A 25,435-nucleotide genomic window follows, 5' to 3' on the forward strand; every position below is an offset into this window, starting at 1 on the left:
CAGAATCTCATGCCAATCATAATCCATTCTGCTTTAAGAACTATAGAGCATTTAAAGCGGCAGACGACAAAACTGCAGCGCACACTTATAATAATCAGTTTTTATCATAAAAGATTGAGATGGTGATGGTTTTGATTATTTGAATACTCTTTTGCAGTGTCTGGATTGTAATCTTACTGTGAAAGCTTTGCTTCACAGTCCTACAGAGCGGGATAGTTTTGCCATGGTTATAAAACCGATGAACAGATAGATGGTGTTTTTAGTAACATTTCTTGGTACGGTTTGTCATCCCCTCCTCATGGATGAAGTAAACAGGAAAGATAGCTCCTCAGAGCTCCTCAAAGATAGCTCCTCCCTGATAAGTCTAAAAGGTCTATGCAGCTCACTGTACGTCCCTGCTCCCCACAGGAATCCATGATGTTATCTCAACCCTGAGACTGACACAACTGCACCTTAGGAGGGGAGAGAGATTGAGAAAGAAAGAAATTACAAATAGTACAGTTATAGAATATATAAATCAATACATTTTGATATGAAATGAACTAAAAAAGAGGGCAGAATGTGGTACTTTGAGACTTTTCAGCTTGTCACTCTTTGGCAACCTAAAAAAGAGCTTTAGGCTGTGTAAGCATAGTCATATGAGCCTCATGCTTTTTTCTCTTTATTAGTCTTTGAAGTATATAAATATAAAACTAAAAAAAAACTAAAACTTTTTTTTCCTCCTAGGATTCAACTCCCAAGTACTACATACAAAAAAAAAAAAAGCAGCTCCCGTTAACATCTGGAACATTTAATGTTTTGTTCTAAACCCATGTTGACAGCTTTATGCTTATGCTTTTCAGTAACCGCCTGAACGATTCATTCAAGGGACGTAGTATAGTCTACAATATTTCCTTTAGATTAGTTGCTGCTCAATGGCCATGGAAACCGCTGGGGTGATGAAGAGTCGGCCACTTGTGTTTGCATTCCTCTGTCCCATGACTGATGGCGTTTTTAATGATACGCAATATGGGTGTCTATGCAGGCACCAGGATGCAGAATGTAAGAACATTTGCTGGACTACAAGAGCAGTCTTTTTGTTACCATTGAATTTTTGGTTGATTCTTTAGTTTTTCCTCTATTTTAAAATCGGCATGAAACGGAAGTTGCAATAGTCTTTTCTTCCACATTGTGATGTTTATTTGAGTGAAACGGCTTCTCGACCTAGAAAAATGTACGGCAGAATTTTTTATTTAATTGGATGGTTGTGGCTTGTTATTGCTGTGATGTCATGTGAGTGACAGGTTGTCCCACCCTCTCACCAGTAAACTCATCATCAGATGAAGGTTGCTGCAAGAGGAAAGGCAAGTTTAAAAATTAAAAGTCACGAGGGCACATTAATTTAAAAAATGATGTGCACAGATAAATCATTTATAAAACCTACAGCAATGTTCCATTAAATACAAAAAAACAAGAATTGCCAATTTTGTCATATAGTGACTTAAAGCTACACTGTGTAGGATTTTCTCCCATCTAGCGGTGAAATTGTTTATGACTACCAACTGAATATTACTTTCTAGCCCCTCCCATTCCGAGGGCGTTTTAACTCCTACGGTGGCCGTATTATTTCAAATCTGCCGGCAGTCGCGAGTAATCTCCCCCCCCGCATTCGTCACGGTGCCACTGAGTGTCAAAACCCGAAAGGAGAAGCTTGAATTTCCAGGTATGTCCCTCTTTGGCTAATGTATTTTCAAGATGGAGGCGCAACATGGCTGCCGCCATTCGAGCGACTCGCTCGTATGTATTCTAAATGGCAGATTCTACGCTTACGAGAATACTTGATTAGTTGGTAGAAGTAATTACACATTAATGAGCTCATATCATTTTGAAAGAACAAAGTGTTTTTTGCTAAGAATCAACTTAAAAAACTACACAGTGTAGCTTTAAGTTCATAATTACATGCTTCACATTAACTGTCATATCCTTTATTAAAGGCCCTGTGTTTCATATGTTTTGATTGCACTGATCGCTTGTCCTCTCCTGATTCTCTAAGGTTTCCTGTTATGGTTCGTGAGTCATGTGAGCGTGTGTGTGTATGTGTGTGATCACGGTGTCTTTGCATGCTTGTGATCGAGAGAGATATTATGTAAATGCCTCTTCTTGTTAGCCTTAAAGGGATAGTTCACCAACAATTTAAATTCTGTCATTGTGTACTCGCAGTCATTCATTTTTCTGGGGAACACAAAAGAAAATATTTTGAGAAAAACGTAACATTTCCCAGATTGGAAGTCAATGGTCACCAAAACTGTTTGATTACCAGCATTCTTCAAAAATATCTTCCAAAAATATCTTCAAACATGTTTGGAACAACATGGGTGAACAGTTTTGGGTGAACTATCCCTTTAAATGTGGAAACATATATGCATATCTAGCTAAAGTATGTACTTCACTGACCCTCATGCACATGGGATGCACTTGTGTTGGCATATTTGTGTGTTTGTGCATATGTTTGTTTGCACTTAATGTGTCATAATGATGATCCTGAACACAGAGTTCTCAGTGTTTCTAGGCAACACAGCAGACCATTTGATTATGCTGCTCTTGTCATCCGCACAATCAGTCTCTAAACTTTAGCCTATGAAAATGATCCCTCTCTGTCTGCGTCTGTTTCACGAATCAAACTCTGTCTGACCGCCTGAGAAATAGTTTGCCCATCTTTGTACATTTGTCCTCCTGTTTCTCTGTGTGGTGTTGCTGTTGGGCTTTCTCTGAACACAAAACATAACATGGTGTCACGTCATTGAGTATTTACAGAAATGATTATGGTTAATGCTGATGTGTGTATTTTTTTTATGTTTTAAAATTCTTTCTTTTATACCAGTTAAATGTGTTGATAATGTGTAAATACTGTTCTTATGAGGCTTTGCACATGGTAATTACATAATAAAATGGGCAAAACGCAAGTACTTAAAGGAATAGTTCACCCAAAAAAGAAAATTCTTTCATCATTTACTCACACTCATGTTGTTCCAAACTTGAATGACTTTTGTTATGTCTCAGTATTTGTTATGACTCCCATCGTTATGTCCATACATTGGGAGTCAGTAGTCACCAACACATTTTGAATACCAAGATTTTTCTAAATATCTTCTTTTGTGTTTCACAGAAGAAGTCATACAGGTTTGGAATGACATGAGGGATAGTAAATTAAAATAGAATTGTACATTTTAAGATGGAGGATGCTTTTAAGGTGCAATCACATTTTCCGTTGTTTGGCGCCATTTTCTTTGGTGGAATTCAGTAATTTTAGTAGGAATGCAGCAATGCACGCTTTCAAAAATTTTGCACAAGGGCAAAAGATTTCACCTTGAAGATTACGAGTTCAGGTTGGTCACACAAATCTGCTGCATTGACCAAAAGATAACTGCTTCAAATGTCACTATATTATTGACAAATAGATAAATGACCCTTTTTGCCCATTAAGTCTCACTGAAATAGAAATTTTGATTGCACTTTTTGTATTGAAAAAAGTTTTTGGGCAACAAAGAAAACCATAACAACCATTCACAGCACCTTAGTGGCACATGTGATAATTAGGCTACTCAAATTTTCTCTAAATAGTTATAGAAGTCTTAATATTTTATAGCAATACTGTGTGGTGATGCTAGTGGCACAAACATCACATTTAAATGAAAAACCTCAGTGGGAAATCCACATAAAAATCACTTTGGTGACAAAAGAAACATAAGTATTGTAACCTTCACACGGCTGAGTTTTTGCATGCACACCAAAAGCACATACTCATTTCCCTAAGGGAGTGAGTAAACACTGTGTCTGTTCATGTGACCCTGTGCTATCACCATAATGAAATCGAACAGTGCGAGTGTATTTCTGTCATGACAACTCTCTTGAGTGTTTGGCATGTAATGGATATGACAGTGTTGATATGTTATATATAGGCTAATCCTTCAGGAATCATGCTAATATGCTGATTTGGTGCTCAAGAAACATTCATTATCATTGACTGTAGTGCTGCTTAATCATTTTGTGGAAACCCTGATACATTTTTCTTAGGATTCTTTGATGACTAGAAAGTTTAAAAGAACAGCATTTATTTAACATACATTTTTGTAATAATGTAACAGACTTGCTGTCACTTTTGATCAATTTAATGCATCCTTGCTAAATAAAAGTATTAATTTCTTTAAAAAAATAATAATAATCTTGCTGACCCCAAACTATATATTCTCTCTCTTGTATCTGGGGGAAATTGTCATGATGCATTGTAACAGTAAATCTTGACGTATGCATCACAATATGTATTGTATAATAAGGGCATCTGCATTGTAGAAATTTTGGTCAAACACAGTAAAAAATTGGAAATTGTCGTGTATGTTACTAATGTCTTTCTCTCTGTTTCTCACAGGGTGGAAGGTTCAAAGGCATCACTATGGGCTTTCCTCAGCGTTCCTCCGGCAGACGGTCTTTCGGACGTTCCAAGCGTCTCAGCATGGCTCGCTCGCTCGATGACCTTGAGGTGAGGTTCCCTAAATGCTTCTCTTTTTCTCTAGACTCTTCTCTCTCTGTCTCTCTCTCATTCTCACTTATAAAACTTCCCAGCATTCCGATCCTATCACCCGGATGGTCGGGAATGATTACATAAGGAATGAGTAACCTACGCAGTACTTCAGAGACAAGAGACATGCATGCAAACTGAAACAAACACACACAATCAACCCTCTGGAGGTTAGAACTGTCGGGGCCTTATTTATGAAACGGCGGTTGTACGCCTGTAGAACAGATTTGACACCGCAGCGAGGGGATTCCAGTGTGTTAATGGCTCTGGTCACACTCGCACACGCGAGTTTAATTATAGACCCAGCAGTCAAAGAGATAGAGTGCATCTGTGTAGTGACGGCAGATTACCATGGCAACGGAGGAGACGGTGAAACGTGAATGGTGTAATTCTCAGACGGAAGCGCTCAGGGGGAATGAAAAAACTGACAGCGCGTCACATCTCAGTCTGGCCTGATAGCCAGCATGCCAGTGGTTATTATGGTTTTATATATTTTTTTGTGCAATTAGAGGCTTTATTTGGAACATATTGACACATTTTCTTCTATTTCAGCTTGATTTGCAGAGACAACTATAAGTAAGCCATTTGTACACTGATTTGCCTGGAAATTGGAAACACTGCTGTGAAAACATTGCTTGTTTTGTTGGAGCATGCTGACCTGCTTGATTTGGGGGGAACTGTTGTTTTTGCTTGGCCAACGGCACTGACAAGTTTTAGGTATATGTTTGAAAAATCATAATTTTTGCAGTTGCGTTCAGTAATGCTAGCGGTGGAGAAATTGCACACTTCAGCTTTAACTTATTTTAAATGAACATCAATCTGTGGTTAACGTTCACTAATCATTTATTTTCAGAAGTAAAGCAATGATTAGTGGCGCTTGCCAAGGCAAATACCACTATTAACATTTCTCCAATGTCAAGTGGGACAGCCATGAGCACTGTAGACCCTCTGATGAGGGGCTCACTAAAGTCCTCCTTGGTATAGCATGATGATTGAGTAAAATAAAGGGATACATACCCATACAATCTTTGTTCTGGGCTAATGAATTTAATTTAACCCCTAAGTATTTAACTTTTGGTACATGAGTCATTCCGTACAATTGTGTTATAGATGTAAATGTTGTTGCGGTGAAGTGGCCGATAATAAAACAGGCAAAACAGACCCTAAAAACACTAAAGGATGGACCAGAGCTATATCAACGCCAAAGTCATGGGTTCAGTTTCCTGGCCATGACACATTTACCATTGTCCAAAGCCACTTACATTTAATTCAAGTTATATTTTATTAGTTCATGCATTCCATGGAAATTGAACCCATGACTTTGTATTGCTATAGTGCCATCTAAGCGCACTGTAAGTAGCTTTGGATAAAACCTCTTCCATATTAAAATATTATTAGTTTAATATAATTAATTTCTCAATTGTGATGAAAAATTACTCCAGTCTTCAGTGTCAACATGATCCTTCAGAAATCCTGCTCAATAAGCATGTATTATTATTATCAATGTCGAAAAACTGTTGTGCTGCTGCTTAATATTTTTGTGGAAATTATGATAGATTTTTTGATGAAAAGAAAGTTCTGAAGGAAATTCCATTTCAACTTTATTATCATTGTTGGTTTAATTAATAATTGCTTACATACCAAATTGCTTGCAATTAATCTTACATACTTAATCTTAAATATTACTGTATTTATTAAATATTACTGTTATTATTAAATTATATCCTGTATATTATTTTAATCAAATAATTATTGTTAAAGAAATAACTACACTTAAAAAAAAAGGTAATCAGTTGGTAATTATTATTATACCCATGTCCACTATTGTAAATGATCTGTCAATAATGAGTAACTGATCCCAGAAAACAGTTACTCTTAAACTTGTTTTGTCTCATGATCAAATCCTTTCTCCTTTAAAGAGGAGAAATCCCTCTTTACCAGCTGAGTTACATAGCGTGAAAGTGAGTGCCACTCTGACGGGACAGTCACACTGTTGATCGGACATGATAAGATAAAAGTATGAAACGCTTCCTCTAGTGAGCGGCTGGAACAAACACTGGCCTGACTGCATAAAGCGGGTTGTATTCGGTGAAGATGAGAGAAAACAACTGTCTTAAGAGCAGGAAGATTTTCATGCTGGTCAAATGCTAACATGTGTATTGATATTTCTGTAATAATGCTGTGTATGGAAATGAAGGTTGAATGTTTTATATGTTTTCCCCTTGCTTCTATTATTTTCTTTTTTCTATTTCCTCAGATCTTTGTCTTGTCTTCCGGTGGCTTCGTCTCTTTTCTCAGAGCTGTACATATGCAGGGTGGCGACACTTGTGTGTGAACAGAGCTCGCTTTGTGAAGCAGCACCGTAATTAGTGTGAGAGAGTGTGTGTGTGTGTGTGTGTGTGTGTGTGTGCTAATGAGCATTGAGCAGGATTATTCTCGTTAGCAGAGACTCTGCTACGAACTCGAACACTTTCTGCAGTGAGGCATTTCTTAAATCACACGCTAATTGAATACTATCCTTAAATGCTGTGACACACACTCTCAAGCTCTGAGATGAACATACACAAACAACCTCAGGAAAGGCACTAATTATCGGCTTCTCCAGTACACACACACATTTCCTCTGGCTGGCCTATCATGTAAGAGAAAGCGAGCTATGCAGTTATCTTGTCAGCGAGTGTTTACCCGGTGAGATGGCATTTCTCTTCATGCCCACAAACACTGTGTGACATCATGCCAGCCCTTCGAGCCTTTAGTTTGCTCACTGAGCCAACAAATTCCTCCCTCCCCCCGATTCAAAGCGGATCGTGACTGTCGTTGAGAGTCACGAATGCGGTTTATTTTTAAATGCAAACTCATTTTACAAGGATAATTTAAACTGAATGGCACTCCTGAGACTGACTTCTTCATAAACATGGAAGTGAACTTGAAATACACATTTCTGGTCTTATGGTGAATGATTTTAAAGAAAATTGTAATCTTAATCTCTCATCAAAGATGGATAACTTTGGTTCTGTATGACTTTTTGGCTTACCTTTTTATTTCTTTTTTTCAAAATATTCCCTTCCATCCACCATATAAAGCAAGGACGTTCTCATTCTTTTTGACTCCAAGGTCCCCCATTGTCCACAACAATATTCAAAGACCTGACACTCCTAGTTTCTGTAAATTTAAATTTTAGGATTCCAGAAGTTTTAAGCACTAAATGTTTCCCTGTCTTTTTAACAAATTTGAATGGCTTTTCGAGTCATTTGTGATTTACTGGATAAAAGTATTTGGTTACACTTTAGTTTAAGGTCCAATTCTCACTTTTTAACTAACTATTAGCTACGACATTTGCCTCAATAAACTCCTAATTTCTGATTATTAATAGTTAGTAAGGTAGTTGTTAAGTAAGGGTTAATGCCCGACGAGGTGTCCATTATCAGGTTTTAATGGACGACGGCGAGGCGTGAACCGTCCGACGCGCAGCGGAGTCCGAAGTCCATTAAAACCTGATAATGGACACCTCGAAGGGCATTAACCCGCTTATACCATGGTCACTTGCCAAATAACACATTTTTAAAACATTAGTTTCTATTTTAATTAGTTTTACAATTGAAATCTAAAGTTACAAGTTACAAACAATAACTTGGTTTCCTTGGTTACGCCTGACGGTTTATTTAGGTGTACATTATCACTTTTTAACGGACACCCTGCAGCCAATCAGAATCGAGTATTCACCCAGACCATGGTATAAGTTTAGATATTGGGTAGGATTAAGGGATGTAGAATATGGTTATGCAGAATAAGGCATTAATATGTGCTTTTTAAGTACTAATAAACAGCCAATATAATATGCATGCTAATAAGCAACTAGTTAATGGGAATTGGACCCTAAACTCAAGTGTTACCAAGTATTTTTATTTATTTATTTTTTCTCAATTTTTTTCTGATTAATTTTTTTAACTAGAAAATATATTTATTGTAAAAGTGCCTATGTAGTTTTAAGTACGACTTCCAGGCCTGTAAATCATACTTTTTATATTAGGCTACTTCAGCTTTTCCAAGAGATTGTTTCTGATGGGGTGAATTAAAATAAGAGAAATCTTTATCTTATTTTAATGCTTATTTTATCTTATTTAAGACCCCGGCCTTAGGCATTTAGAGACAGCTCATTACACTTCAGAAGTAAAAAGTGCCATTTCATGTAGTCTCAGAATAAGAAATTTACCACTTTACTGATTTGAACATCTTAGTCTAAATAATCTTGACTATACAAATAATGCTGTTTTTGTTGTTGTTGCATAATCGGATATGCTGTTATACAGGCTTTGCTCAGCCAACTTGAAGACAGGGAAGTTGGTTCATGATGAGTAGTTGAATCCGCTCTGTAGTCTGATGTAATGGGCCTGAATGATTGCAAAAATCTGAATCACTTTGAGATTCTTGGAAGTTTTCAGCATACATGAAGACATGAAGTCACGAAAACACCCGTGAACGACAAGGCTCCTGATGATTAAATCATCATAAGATTACACACTGTTCATAGAACATTAGAATTGGAAAAAAAATTAATAATAATAAATCTGAAAATTGGAACCTAAATACTTTTTTGTTGTGAAGCGCAAGGCTTAAAAAAGTATTAATGACACAGCATTTGAAAATTATTTCTTGTAGTTGAAAAGCTTGATTAAAAAATAAGGTAGAATCCTAATAATTATGCAACCCAGAAAGCAACTTGTCTCAACTCTCTGTCTTGTGACTGCCTGATTTAGAAGAGTTTTTCAGTATCACTCCGTTTGTACATGTTTGTTTTTGGTTGTGTTTCTATATGTGAGTGTATTTTCTCACCTATAATGTTTGTATAATATTGATGCGTCTAGATGGGTGTATAATATCATGTTAGGGCATTGTATAATCAATAGAATGAGAAATATGGTGCATTTTTAACTCTCTACGACCGAGTCAAATACACTCAGCTGCACGTACCATCATATCAGTCACAAATTCTGACTGAATTATCATAGTGATGATACTACTTTGCTCCAGGGTCCGAAAAAAACCAGACCCCTCAGATTCTCAAACACCGCTTACGGAGATAACAGGGTTGGGACTTGTTGAAGAATGTAGCTCTTCATACCAGACTTATGTTTATGTTATGTTATGTTTTTTTATGTCAAACAAGACAAATCCACACACAAACACACTAAGACTAACAATTCAATGTTCCGGATACTTTTTGTTGTGCACATCGACTGCAATTATACACACACTGAAATAAGCACATGCCAGGAAGCTGAACCCCCTTAATTGTTCTCTCTCACACACACACACACACACACACACACACACACACACACACACACACACACACACACACACACACACACACACACACACACACACTGATTCTTTCACGCTCTCTTCTTTAAGCAGATGCTGTGCTCAAGGCATACTAAGTAGGTGACACAACACATTGTGTAAATAACATGAAGAATCCCACTGTGAAGCACTTACATTTCAGTGTGTGTGTGTGACTGTTTCTCACGCCTCTGTGAAGTATATGAGTGTGAATGCACACACACTCACTCCCACTTGCGAGCGTGTCTCTGCATCTCTGTCTGTGAGCCCTGGGCTCTGTGGGCGGAATAGGAATTACAGCGGAGTGGGTGGAAAGACAGAGAGAGAGAGAGAGAGAGAGAGAGAGAGAATCAAACGACACAAGACGCAGAGATAGTGACAGGGACAGACTGTGAACACGGACTGTTTGCAGACTTGCATGCCGTATTGGACGCAGCCAGCGGATGGATGTGTTTACAGAGCGTGGAGTCATTTAACGCCCAACTGTGGAGTCTAACACTGCCATACATGGAGCCAACTTTGAGCGTCAATCCTGATGGAGTGAGTACCTGTACATGCACATTTGTACGGACTAGTGTGCTTGTTTGATCTGTCAAGTCATGTTGTGTTTAGAGGCAGAGTGTTTTAGTTGAGGTGGAGGTCGTGGATGCTCTGCCAGTTCTCTGTCGCAGGAGTCTGTGTTTGCTGTTAATGTTTAAGAGTAAGGTTGTGATCAGGAGGCACTCTTTGGATTTTAACACCACTTGCACAAGTACTTGTGCGATCTTGCTTTGGAATGCAGGTCCTTGTCTGTTGAAACCTCAAATTAGTTTAAAAACTGCTGAGGGACAGGTTATCAAGTGAATTTGCATATCGAATGCTCATTTGATGCCATTCATTGACAAGTGTATACATATATTATGTAACTGTATGCTTGCTGTATGCTTGTATATTTGTACATGTAAATTTAATTATATAATTTACCTTTTATGGTTTGATCACGAATCATCTTGCATATGATAATCACGTGACCTGATTTGTCCAATCAGGTGTCATCAAATTCTTAAGAGCTACTGATGAAAGATTTCTGTATTTGCCATCATTTTTGGGGAAATTTATTTTAGCATTATTTGAGTTTTTTGTGGTCATTCAGGTGTCATCTGTGAATTTAAAGGCAAACCTTGTCTTCAGTCTCGCGTATCTCAATTGTGTGAGTGTGTTAGAGTGTTTTATTGTTGAAATTGTACAGGCTTAGACAAAACAAACATTTCATATGAAGCTGCCCTCCCCTAATCAAAAAGTGTCAGCTAATTTAATCAGATCTCATAAAGGAAGCTGCGTGAAACATTAATACTTTGGGAGTGAAATCATTTGGGATTTGAAATTAAGTTGTGTGCTATTTAAGTTTGGGGAAAATGGCTTTTTTCCTTCTGTTTCTTTGGAAGGGAAGCATTTCACCCAAAACTAGAACAGAAGTTTAGAAGATTTGTATTTATTTTTTGCTTGTTTAAAATTGATCTTCTAAATTTCACTAAATATAATTTAGATCCATCTTGGATTCCTTGTAAAGCATTTGCAAGCATTATGTAATATACTATTTAATTTTTTTTTTTTTAATTCATAGTATTGAATCATTTTGTGTACGAGTGAGTGAGTGTGTGCCTGTGTTGGAAGAAACAGCAGAGGGCAGTATTGAGACAATGTTGTCTTTTAATGAGAAATCAGCTTTAAACTTTACTTTGTGTAAATAACAAGTAGCCTATATCTACATTATGCATTGTTGAACAGTGTCCCCATCATCTATATTGTTTGTGCTATTTATCTTTCTTCTAGCCAATTTTAATTTTTGTGTTTTGCGATGTTGATCAGGCTTGTCATCCATGTTTATGTATAAAGGAATTATTTTGGATGAATGAAAAAAACTTAATATAAATTTTGTCAAATCTAGCATTCACTACAGTACTTAGATTAGTTAAGACTAAAGGGTGTATTCAGGCTTGTTTTTAGCACAGTTGACATGGTTGTGTATTTAACACTTTAAAATGATTTAAAATCATAAAAACTCACCAGAGCATATGTGGGCAATGCCGTGAAACCTTATAATTATAATATATTATAACATAGAACTGAATATTATATAAAATATTTTCGTAATGGCCACTTACATTCCCAGATGAGATATCTTTCTATATAGACTTCCGTCTATATGCTGGCCCGCTTAGCTCACACAAGCTTCATTGGAAGAGAGAACCACTGTTAATGCCTTCATGCCCACTGGGAACAGCCAGAGAGGATGGTCATGAGAACCAAAAAGAATGTGGATCTGCATTAAAATGACTTTAGATTTGATTAAGAATTATTGGTTTTCTCTTGAGAGCACCTAGGACTTCCCCTGATTCAGATAGCTAATCTCCATCTGAAATATGTGCCACACAGAGTAAAGATCTGGGCCTAGCAATGCGTTTGAATATGCAGTGCTGTCAGCTGTGATCTAAAGCACTGTCATACCTCTATTCATCATAACCAACTTCCCTCAGAACCTTGTATTTTCCTAATGTGAAACTTGAATACACTACATGTTAGAGCTGCACGATTCTGGATAAATTGAGAATGATTTTTTGGTTTCAAGGCGAGATCACGATTCTGAAAAGACAACTACACAAAATAACATGTAATTTACTAGAGGTTCTTACAAATGTTAATTGCTGCAGTCTATTTAAAATGTGTAATGATTCTGAACAAATGTATTTTTTTTTATTCATTGATTTGAATGAATGATTCAATAACTCACTCATACAATCTTCACTTATTGTATTATGGATGAATCAAGGTTTTTTGAACAAATCTTTTGAATGAATGATTCAATGAAAAAAAAAAAAAATTATTCACTCACTTATGTTCAGTCACTTGTCGCTGTGACGTATAATGACGCAATCGATAGAATCGTTATTTGAAGTGCCTCATGATCGCTTCTGTATATAGCCTACATCAGTGTTTAGCCTATATGAACTTTTATCCCAGTTCTTCTGTTATAATATAAATATTTGTAACACAGAAATAACGATGCTGTTTGTTAAGCTGTTTCATACTTACAGCCTAGGCTACATGACAACTGCTTTCTCTGGCTCAGCGGCAGCGGCGACGTAGATCTGAATGATCCGGTTTCGTTATTTCGAAATGTGATCGCGTTGGGTGTTTGAATCGAGATCGCAATCTTTTAACGATTAATCGTGCAGCTCTAATACGTGTCTACACGCGCCTCATTGCTTGGAGATAGGCCTACGCAACAAATGTAAACAATATGGGTTCTAAAATCGGCTCAAAATATCAGGACATTTCATCTTGCAACTGGATTGGAATCAGAGTCTGAAGTTAAAAAATCTGAGTCTGTCCCCAGACTCCCCACCATAAACTACATGATTACTGTGGTAGTTGGGCAACTCCGCTTGCCCAAAATCTAACTAGTGTTGACACGTCCATACTGCACATGGGGGCAAAAATAAGGGCAAAAGTCATGTAGAGTATTCCAGCCTTCAGAGCTCATTACCAACTCACTCAAAGCAATCAATTTCTGATGCTGTGACATTGCTATTTACCCCAGCATACCCAGTCGACTTTTTTAAATGTTTTAAAATTATATTTGTATTAACTATTTATTCTAGAAATATTCTGTATATATTCTAGTTGAAATTGAATATTTTGATTTATGAGACCTATTTAATTGTATAGATGCGAATCAGATTTTTGAGAGGCAGCTTTAGTTTAAAACATTTTTTTATTGAAATTTTTTTTTTTTTTTTTTACAAAGGGCCATATGCAAGTGTTCCATATTTATAGTATAGTAATAAACTTAAGATAATTTTAATGGATCCAAACTGTGTTTTGGCTTTCGTGACGGGAGATAAAATAAACAGCCCACCCAAAATACTAAAAATAAAGCTCTCATACCTCCTTTAAAGATCTCTCACCAGCAGCCAAACAGAATAATTTTAATGGTCCTCTATATTGTTTTTTGTTCGCTGAAATACATTTGCAAAGTATTTTTTTAAGATCTTTATTTTTTCACCCTTCTACTCAGGAAATTGCCAATTTTGCCGCTCATATTTTTGAATCGAGCTCATGAGGTTTGTATCAAACACTGCCTTTGTACCTCCAGCTCTGGGATATTTTTATTACTTTCTCTCTCTGTTCTGATATGACCCCGCTCCAGAACCTGCCTTTCATTAACATCCACTCTCACGGCATGGTCATTCACCTTACGTCATTCTCCAACTACACTTTCCTCCAAAAACACGCCGTTCAGCAGGACGTTCCAGAGGCCTGTCCATCCTCTTGGATTCCACATTTTTTACAGCACTAAGAAACTCAGCAGAGCCCGGCTGGCGAGTTCCCCGGGTGTGTTTTTAGACGTTGGGAAATTAAGACGGATGATTATTTGAAGTGGCAGTGCCGTTGGAGGCCCGGAGTGAGTGCTTTCTTTTGTCTTGAATGGAGGATTTATTTGAGTTGTGGCAGAGCCAGGGATGGTGAAACGGTCGAGTAAGCAGTTCTTGATTCCTCTAAGGGAGAGAAAGAGAGAGGCGCTAGTCTGCGTTGAAAAAGATCACCAAGTCTGACATCTGTTTTTTTAGTTACTACACAGGTCAAGCAAAGAGAGCAAGAGCGGAACGAGAGAATCCCGTCGTATTCTTCTCCATCTGAATTTCTCGCAACCCAGGCGCTTTCTGCAGGTTGTCATAGTAACAGCACAGAGTCAGAATGGAACTTCCTCGTCAGTAAGACTGAGTGTCTGTCCTGCGCTCGGAAAGCATGTCGGCTCTTGCTCTAGAGGAATGAAATGAGTGCAGTCTAAGGCGTAAGAGAGGAATGGATTCGTTAGTCAATGCGTTGGGTCTCTACACGTTGGGAGCTGCGCTATATGAGCGGACATACGTCGCGGAAAGACCATGAGTCTGATAAAGAGGCTGTCGTTTAAAAGGGTCTGCTACTTATATACGGTGAGTGGCAAAAAGTTGTTAGCCTACCTTTTGTTTTCTTTCTCTGCTACATTCCATGTTTCTTGGTGTTTCTTTATCTGTCTCTTTTTTGTGTGTCTAGATCGTGACTTGTCTCTCCATGAGTCGTTGTAAGATGTTAGAGATGTCTTTTTTGTTAGTCCCCATTCAATGGCTCTGTAAACATCCTCCAGACCTGCTGTCTGAAAGGGAGAAGAGACAGAACACACCTGGGCTACATTAGCTCAGTTTTCCCCCCATAAAACTACATCTAAATGTGTGCAGATTGATTAGACGTGGGTATTTTGTATGGTAGTATTGTCAGATACTACCGCTCATATGTCTGTCCTAAAGAGTTTGTGCGGTAAGTGAGCTTGAGCATTCGCAAAGCCAAAGCAAATAGGCAAGTGCTGGATAGTCTCCTCAATTTGTATTTTGTAGACACACACAACTCACTCTTTCTGTTCCAGGGAATTTAGCACTCAATGCGAGGCGCTATTCATTTCAGATTCAAATGTAAACACTGGAATCTGTTTGTCCGTTAGCTGTTAGTCCCACAGTTTCCTGCCTCTTCTCAAACCATGTTATGAGGCTTATGTTAGGCTTGGAAAAACCCTGTCTGTTACTTTTCAAACACCTTATTGGAATGTGTATTTGTGGGAGAGGGAGTGTGGTCATCAAACATGTTTTTTGACCAACATTCCCGAGAACACAACTGACATCCCTCATTTCCCTTCAGGTTTTCCTTCTGACTCAGTCTGAGCACACACCTACTAGCCTATATATACATGTATATATACTTTATGTATATACATATATATTTTTCGATACATATCGAATAGATACACGATACCAGCTGCATGCACTTTCTCTCATCTCTCCGACAGCAAGTTGACACAAACCCACCTCCCCTCACTCGTTTCATTTGCTACAGATGAATATTGTTGGTGTTACAGGGCATGGGATTTTGCATATTGCACATCATTTTACTCATTCCCGCAGATTTTATGCTCACACCTAAAGTGCGCGCACATAAAGTCGTGTCTCAGTACTAAATTGAATTCTTTTTCGCTGCTTATTGCGCTTAAACAGTCAAATATACACACGATAATGTCAAAATGCCAGTCTTGGCGAGTATTCACGTAAACACAATCAGTTATGTTGAGAAAGAAAACATGTGTAACAGTATATCGGATGTATGTGTATATATATATATGTGTATATATATATATGTGTATATATATGTATATATATATATATATATATATATGTATATATATGTATATGTGTATATATGTATATGTGTATATATATATATATATGTATATATATATATATATATATATATATATATATATATGTGTATATATATATATATATATGTATATGTATATATATATATATATATATATATATGTATATATATATATATATATATATGTATATATATATATATATATATATATATATATATATATATATATATATATATATGTATGTATGTATGTATGTATGTATGTATGTATGTATGTATGTATGTATGTATGTATGTATGTATGTATGTATGTATATATATATATATATATATATATATATATATATATATATATATATATATATATATATATATATATATATATATATATATATATATATATATATATATATATATACAGTTGTGCTGCTTAATATTATTGTGGAAACCATGATATTTGTACCATTATTGGATGAAGTTCAGATGTAACAGATGTTCAAAATAACATAATTTATTTGAAAGTATAATTTCTTTCTAAAAACCATGTTCCCAGTAACAGAACCATTGCATGGGCTGTGTGAAGTGTTTGACTGCAGATCCCTCCAGTCCAGATTCACTCAGAAATGCGTCACATTATAGAAATACAAATAGCTTGCATGCAAATTCTGTTTCATGACAGGCCTCCCTTTGTGAGGCTATATGTATACAAACATCATGCCTTTGTGAGTGTGAACTAGCTATTCTTCACACTCTGTCATAAAGTCGTCCATGTGTCAGCTGGTGCTTCACCCTTGCTAACATAGCATTGAGGTGTTGTGCGTGTGTTACCCACAGCCTTGTGTAAACAAACACATTTGGACATACAAGTGATGTTTGGTACATGCATATTTAGTTCACACTTAAAACCCTCGAATCTCGTTCACGTTTGTGGATATTAATGTAAATGTTTGACTTGGTTTGAGGTATATCAACTTCATTGTTCGCAAATGAGTTTTGAAAGCAAGTGATGTAAGTTATTTCTAGGTGACCTATCCCTATCCACCCTACAACTGACCAGACCTGTCGTAACACATAGAACATTCTTATCATTTTTGTGGGATGTTTACAATAGCATGCATGCTCAATAAACAACCTCTTCTTGCATTTTGTTGTTGAAGCATCACTGTCAACCAATCTATCATAACCCATCTATGTTGATTCTGTCATATATGACACAGTCACAGTCTTTGTGTTTGCAGATCCTACAGGTTTTGACTCAGCAGGAACATCAGGGATGTATCTCATAGCAAGAAACTCATACATCCACACATCTTTGTGTGTGTGTGTGTGTGTGAGAGAGAGAGAGAGAGAGAGAGAGAGAGATCACAGGTCATCCAGCTGCATAGAGTTGAAAGTATATGTAAACCCTGAGGTATTTATGGATCTCTCCACAGCCTGTCACACCAGGGTCATCAGACTAAGAGAGATGCTGAGATGAAAGCAAGATGGGGCTGAACTTAAGTGTTCTTGATGCTTTGATAACTCATCTGAAATAATTCATTTATTTTTCTGGGCTTAGACTGTAGTGTGAACAACTCCGTGCAGTGGTTCTCAACCGCTTTTTTTTTTTTTTTTTTTTTTTTCAGGACCCCAGATATTACATTGGACATCAAGTGGTGACCTAACTTGATTTATTAATCAATATTTCCAAAAAGATTCAAAAATATCTTTAAATATTCAAAATATTAAAGTTGCCATGAACTAGAAATTCACCCTATTTACTTAATGCATGTTGTAGATTAATTGTGAACAATTCATATGTTTGTTTATTGAATTCAAAATAAATAAATATTTTTTTTTTGGTCTAATTGTACACTGTTCCCCTGAGCAGCCTCAGGTTCTTCCTGACTCTCTTAACGCAGTGACAATCTATGCTTAAGTCACATGGAGGTCATGGAAAAAAACTACACCTGCACCAGGCTTGTGGTGATAAATAGATTTATAGATTTTATTCTGCTAAAAATATAGATATTGTTTTACATCAACCTCGTTAACTGTGAACAATGAGCACCATCAGCCCTGTTAGCAGCTTCTGTGAGCCACGATCTTCTACGTTACATTAAGAAGGCAGAAAGAGATTTGGGGTAGAAAGAGTCAGGAATGTGAGGGGTGGAGAGGTTGAATTATGGGGGCTTGGAAAAGGCCACTTATATTTCAATATGTGGTTACAAGCAGCTCCACTGCCAAAAAATGAAGGGAACCCACTGGAATGAGAAGAGGAGGGAGGGAAACAGAAGGGGTTAGATGGTGCAGGATGAAGAGAGAACATAAGAGAGAAGAATATATCTAGGCAATATAGGCTTTGCTTTCTCTGGAATGTGTTTGTGACATTTCATTCGGACAGGTTCCGAAGAATTATCAATTCAACATTATCTTGATCTGCAGTAGCTGTCTTCCCCATTGTCATACGTAAAGCCTGATTTTCCGGTTTCAGATGTTGTTTTCAAATAGTGTATTAGTACTTGGTTTAAGAGCAGCTCTTTCCAAAAGTGACTCAGTCTACACGGTGGTGGGAAACAGATCAATCCTGCATTAAACCTACAGTGTTTAATTAATTTTATCTCCTTTCTCATTTCATTGTAGACAGTTCAACTGTAGAGTTAAGAAAAATAATTTAACATTGGCTGCCCTGATCTTTTGTCAGTGGTGTTACTCCTAGTTAGCACCACTGACATGATTTTTAATCATTTTATTTATTTTATTATTTAAATCGATATACAAATTTACAAGTTGATATACAACTATGATATACAAGTTTCGTTTTAAATGCCTCATGCAGTCCTTTGACAACATACTAAAAATGAAAGCATAACTGAATGAGACATATAGGACCTCATTGTGTGAGAGTGACCATGTTTCTATTACACTAATGTAAATGAAGGACATGTGATAAACTGTATAGTGTGAAAACAAATATTTAACACTGTTGTGTTTATATAGTAAAGATATCTAGCTTTCAGCAAGGCTCAGCAGTCAATGATTTACACCTCACAGTCATCCGTAATGTTAATATAGTTGATGTTAGACAGTGTAGAATGTGTCCCTGATGTCACTAGACCAATATAATGAGGTTACAGGCTGTGCTGATGTCATCTCCAACATGTTGACCAAGGACAGAGTCAGCTTTTGAGCCAAGTCTTCCACATTCTCCACATTTTCTAGGATTTTTTTCTTCTTCCAATTTGTAGTTTGAAAATCCCACTTATTTTCCAAACGCAGTCATAAATAACACCAGGGTCAATTATGGCTTAATTACAAGGTCGTGTTGGGAGAGGACATGTTGTAGTTCCAGCACGTTTGTTTGTATAGACTGTTCAATGGAAACTCCATCCATCTTTCTGTTTATCCGTCCTGGTACCAGCTTTTTTTTTTTTTCCTCTTCCCCACGACTGTTTCTGGATTGTACATGATCACACTCCTCTTTTACTGTCCTTTAATCTATTTTAATAACCATTTCTAGGCCTGTATATATGGAAACGAATTTCTTGTCGTAGGAATATGCATTTAGCTTGAGAAGGCTTAGATCAATTTTGAGTGAGTAAACAATGCGTGATTCAGTTCTTTTGGAGATCAACTGCTATTTTATTTGAGGTGATTGACATGGTAATTTTAATAGTCATAATTCTTCTGAATTCCCTGTTTAGGCCCATTTTATACAAGTATTATTGGATCAATGTTGTTTGAATAAAATGTGAAGTTGGGATTCATTGTAATTCTTGCTACTTTTATTCTTTTATAGATTCCCTCTAGTTCATTACATGTTGTGCTGTGTGATCTTTAGTTTAATATATTTTATATAATAAAGAAAAATATTTATTTAAATATATACACTACCATTCAAATGTTTGAGGTCATTATGATTTTTTAATATGTAAGGCTCTTATGCTCACCAAGGCTGCATTTGTTTAATCAAATATACAGTACAAACAGTAATATTGAGAATGTTCAGCAGCCATTACTCTTTAGTGTTTATTATCTTCAGTGTCACATAATCCTTCAGAAATCATTCTAATACGCTGATTTGCTGCTCAAGAAACATTTCTTATTATCATCACAGTTGAAAACAGTTATGCTGGTTAATATTTTTGTGAAAACTGTGATACGTCTTTGATGATCTTTTGTAACATTCTAAATGTCTTAACTGTCACTGTCACCCTTGATGAATAAAAATAAAAAAAATTGTCAAAAAAACTATTTCACTGACCTAAAAATTTTGAACTGCTGTGTATACTAATAAAATAAAAAGGCCCAAATCGAAATCAAAGTATTTGCTCCCAGTTTTATTAGTATACTATTTGTAGATAAAGTGCTACTATTTAAGCACACCCTGGGTATTTCATCACTTACTGACCTTTGAGCCCACATTTAAAGGAAATCACTCATTTGGCCCCCATCCCACACATCCACTTGAATGCCTCTGTTATGACTGTAACATGCATCATTTGACCTTGCAATAAATAGGTCATTATACTGTGAAAGAATCACTAATGCAATGCCTTATCGAAATATAGGTTTGATGCGATTAACCAAGAATCTGCTTTGACTATTTGTGTAAAAATTCTATGACTCAATATTTGTAATATAAAGAAAGTTTCAGTCTCTTGCTTAATCTCTTACTAAACCACTAAGTGACATGCCCAGGCAAATCAAACTGGGCGGTACTGATGTGTCACAGTGGGCGGGGTCTGGAATGTACCTGATGCATCTCATTATCTCTGAATGAGTGAGGAGGTGTGTGTGTGAAAGACTGTAGCAGTAAAACAGGAAGAGCTGGTGTGTATCATGCCACCAGAGTACCCTGCTATGTTGCAGACTTCAGTGTGTATTTGTGTTGGTGAAGAGAGTCACTCACACATGTCTTTCTGTGTTCTCTTGCAGTCTGCGGCTGTCTCCGATGGTGGTGAGTAATCAATGTTTCGATATCAAAACCTCAAATCACATCTGATCCTCTTGATCAATTGTCTGTTTTTCGGTATTCTATTTCATTCCACTTTTCTATCACAGTTTTTTTTTTACTTCATAAGATCTGTCATATTTTCACTCTCTTTGGGATCTTATTACTTTTACATTCTTCATATATCCATTACTTTCACCATCTTGTGCTTTTTTCCTAAACTACTCACATTTCCTCAATTACTCACAGCTCTTTTCTAATATCTCGTGTCAGGCTCGCTGTTGTTTTCTATGCTGTGTTTTCAATGTTAATGTAGTTTGTATATGTAGATCTGAAACAGAGAGCTCTAACCAAATGAAGGAGAAAGCAAACACCGTTTTGGCTGTCTTTTAGTCGCCTGATCTCTTGATAAGATTGGTTCTCTGTTCCATCTGCCATCCATCCCCCCAAATTTTTACTCTATAAGTGCTTGTTGGATGAATGTAGACAAATCAAGGCAAAGTCTTTGTGCCATTTTATCAGTGTAAACAGTGTAATTGAAGTTCTTTTGGCTATTTTTGAGATCAGTTGCCAATTTGTGATCGGTTTTCCTTCCGAATCACCATAAATGTATTGTATCAGAACAGTATAATGTGCCAAAGCAAATTCTAATGTTTCATTACGTGCTTCTTTAAACCTTCAGTCCAACTTCCTCTTTTTTATACAAAACCATTAATGAGGAACAGCACCAATGGTCGTACCATAAGTAGTGTGTTGTCTGTGATTCTTCATGCCAGAGCGAGTTACTGTTTTGGCCTAAATCTCTGCATTGCAAATCCAACTGCACTAGGAGTGAACAAGCCCTAACTACCTCCCGAATCCCCCTTCGATGTCCCAATTAGCATGTGTGAATGTGCCAGGGTTTCTGTGAATGTTTGCTTAACGCTGCCAGTCAGAGCCATAGATCTTTCAACCTTATGCATAACAAAAGGCACATAGGGACAAATGTATGAATGCAAAACTGTGAGGAATTTACTTCAGTGGGCTGTTACATTTACAATCCTGTAGTATCGTTTTTTAATGTCTGTGTTGTTATCAAGTTGCCTTTCAAACACAACGACCGTGAGAGGATCTGAATTGAGATCAGCTTGTAGTTAACCAGGACAGGCAGGCTGGTTCAGTGTTCAGATCCCGGGGCCAGATTTATCCCTTAGAAACTGCTCCAGGATCAATTATCAGCATAGCAGGGTGTCGTAAATCTGCCTGTGAAAGCGAAGAGAGAGTGAGTTAAGGGGAACCACTTCAAATGTCAGTAATACCCATCCATCTTGAGATCAAAGTGCAAATCTCAGCAACCTTTCATTTTCTTCATTTCTCTGCTGTCTTTAGACTTCTTGAGCTGTGTTCTTGTAGACGCCTCAGTGTGAGTTTTACAGTCTGGACCTCTCCTTGTGCAAGACTAGTTAGTTTACAGGAATCTGCATCTAGGGGTCAATGACATGCTGCAGATTTTTTTTTGGTCTTGATCGATTAATTTATTCAAAGAGCAATTCATAAATACAAATACTTGAATGAACCTCCTCTATGATAAACATGTTTTTAATATCTAAATAAAAATTCATTTTGGTATTTGTTGGGGCAAGCATAAAGAATAAAAAAATGCATAAAAATGTGAGGGTGATAAATTTTTATCATAATGAAAAAAAATGAATTCTTGAAAAGTAAAGTGTTAATTAGTTTGGCATAACATTTTATTATTATTTTCTTAAAAATAACAAAAATCACTGCATATTAATATTCAAAAAACTTTTGTCGCCCAAAAAAATCACGTGGTTCGGCCAACGATAATGCACAAAAAAAAAGAATTATAGAAACTTCAAATAGAAAATTATATCATAAGAAACCTCTGTAGTCTTTTTTTGATAAGACAGGGGTAGTTACGGTTGTAAAATGTCATGTGGTGTGACTCCTCAAAAACTAGCTATATTTTTAATTAATTTGTATTACATAATATATATTTAAATTTATGAATTAATAAATCATAATAACAAAAAAAGAAATTACCTTGGAAAAAAAAAAATATATATATATATTACAACTTTTTTGAGAATGAGTAAGGTGCATATTTAATTGTGGGCACTCTTATTTGTCATTGACCCCTATTTACAAAAGGACCAATGGGCATTTTATGCAGTGCAGTCAAATGTAAATCCTCTTATCTGTTTGTGTGTGCACGTTTGTCTTCAGTTATGGTGCTACCGGTTGGCTGTGCTGGTTCAACATTAATACTGCAGGTTCCTGTTACCTCTACCTTCTAAGTTTCCCTCCTCTCTCTGCTTTCAATAATTTATCATCTACCCGTTCAGAGCTTTGTGTGCAGGCTACTATCTGTTTACCACTATACATGCATGTAGGCTCGTCACCGTGTCTGTGTTGTTTAGATAGTTCCTAGTTGCTGATGAAGTTAGCTTCCAGCGTGTACATTAGCTCTATGGACAGTTTGATGGCTCTTCACCGTGGCAGTGTGTGTGTGTAATGTGGGGTGATGGATGTCAAAGCCAATTGGCGTCCAATTGGCATGAAATACCTGGTGAAGTGGCATCACACAGGCTCGTACCAGCTTGACCCAGGTAAGAGGTCGTGCTGATAGTGACCCATGGTCTGTTGAGGTTCTTTCAGAGGGAGTCCATCTGAAGAGTGCTTGTTTTTTAGTGTAGGTTTTTATTTTCAGCTGGACTAAAGCAGTTTTTGTCTTGCTTAGCCTTTACAGTATGACTATTTTTTTGTTGTTAACTACGTTGCTAAATGCTTATTGATGTTCCTTTCAGTGTTTTTGAGGATTATTTAAGAAAGAGTTCACTCAAGGCATTATTCCTCATCCTTGTGCGTACAAGTAACAGTTCATAGTGACATGGAATAAAGTCATATGGATGACTTTTATGCTACTTTTTTGTTGTTTATGCAGCATGACAACTCCTGTTCACTATGAACTGATTGATTTTTCGAGTTCCACAGATAAAATTACAGCATATGAGTTTGGAACAACACGTGGGCGAGTAAATAAGGACTTTTTTCATTTTTAGCGAACTGTGCCTTTAAAGAAGAATGTGCTTTGTAACTTTAATCGATAGTATTTGATTACAAGAGCTCACCGACCACATCAGAATCACCCAGAAACTAAAAGGAGAGCATCTAATCTAACAGCAGCAGCAGAAGTGTCAGGTGATTTAAGAAATCAGGTTAAGGACTGATGATATAATTTGATATCTCACATCTAGCTCTGATGTTTCTGTTGTTTATTTTCAAACGCAGGTCTATTTTAAGAGTATGGTCTTAATTTAGAACACCCTGACTTTTTTTTCAGGCAGTCCCGTTGGGCATTTCTGGGTTTTGAAGGATTATTTTGTCATTATTTTGAAATAAAATGTAAAAAAAAAACGTTCATGTTATTATAAGCTTCTTCTTAACAAAAATGAGTGTGCCTCTGTGTTTGGTGTGAATAATACGTACATTGTTATCTCATTGTTTGTGCCTAGAGCTGAACAGTGTGGACCTGAAAGGCTGCGGCAGTGATAACAGTCTGAACAGCAATGCCAGCCTACCTAGCGTGCAATGCCATAGACGCCAAACTGAACGGCGTGTTGCATCATGGGCTGTCTGCTTCGAGCGCCTGCTACAGGATCCTGTTGGTGTCCGATATTTCTCGGTACGTCGAATCAGTCCATGTAATCCTTTTGCAAAGCAGCCGCACCGTGTTAAAGAATCCTCTAGCAATATTGTCTGAGAATACATGTTATGCTTTATGCATTTTAATTGAAAATGTGAAGTCCTCAGATACTTTCTTATCAAAACTTGCATAAGTTGTAAAGTTTTTTTAGCAAGGTTGCATGAGTAACTCATTGAATTCAAGGTTGAATTCAAAACCACAAGAAAGTGTTTGGAAAGGATTTTCCTTATCTCTAAAACAAGTAATGCCTAGAGAATTTAATGTAGCCAGTGAGTGAGTAGATACTGAGACAGTTTTTTCGTAGTTGAAAGGTTTTTAATGAAAGATAAAACATGTAAAGAACCATTTTACACACATTTTTTTGGTATGTTTTGCAGATTAATTACCTGATCTTATTTCTTTTTCTCTTCATCCTGCAGGAGTTTCTGAAGAAAGAGTTCAGTGAGGAGAATATTTTATTTTGGCAAGCGTGTGAATATTTCAGCCATGTACCTGAAACAGACAAGAAACAGGTATAAAGTCATCATATTTACAATATTTCTTGATCACAAAACATAAGCTGTTCATTTTTTAATGCTGTTTATAAGATATTTTGGTAACACTATACAATAAGGTTTCATTAGTTAACATTAGTCAACTACGTTAGTTAACATGAACTAAGAATGAACAA

General features: G+C 36.6%; 1 protein-coding gene across 4 annotated transcripts in view; it reads left to right on the forward strand.

Moving 5' to 3' along the window:
- The window catches only part of rgs12b (regulator of G protein signaling 12b), a 51,282-nt gene that overhangs the window by 6,793 nt on the left and 19,054 nt on the right, over window positions 1-25,435 (forward strand). For all 4 annotated transcript variants that reach the window (XR_014605166.1, XM_084107199.1, XM_084107200.1 and 1 more), the window contains exons 3-6: window positions 4,406-4,516; window positions 21,044-21,065; window positions 24,575-24,744; window positions 25,185-25,277. Coding sequence is in view for 3 of the 4 variants with exons in the window: in XM_084107199.1 (XP_083963325.1) it covers window positions 4,406-4,516; window positions 21,044-21,065; window positions 24,575-24,744; window positions 25,185-25,277 (396 nt within the window). In the remaining variant the exon portion in view is untranslated. The remainder of the gene's footprint in view (window positions 1-4,405; window positions 4,517-21,043; window positions 21,066-24,574; window positions 24,745-25,184; window positions 25,278-25,435) is intronic.

This window comes from Abramis brama, assembly GCF_963993115.1.
Source record: "Abramis brama genome assembly, chromosome: 2".
NCBI classification, from domain to species: domain Eukaryota; kingdom Metazoa; phylum Chordata; class Actinopteri; order Cypriniformes; family Leuciscidae; genus Abramis; species Abramis brama.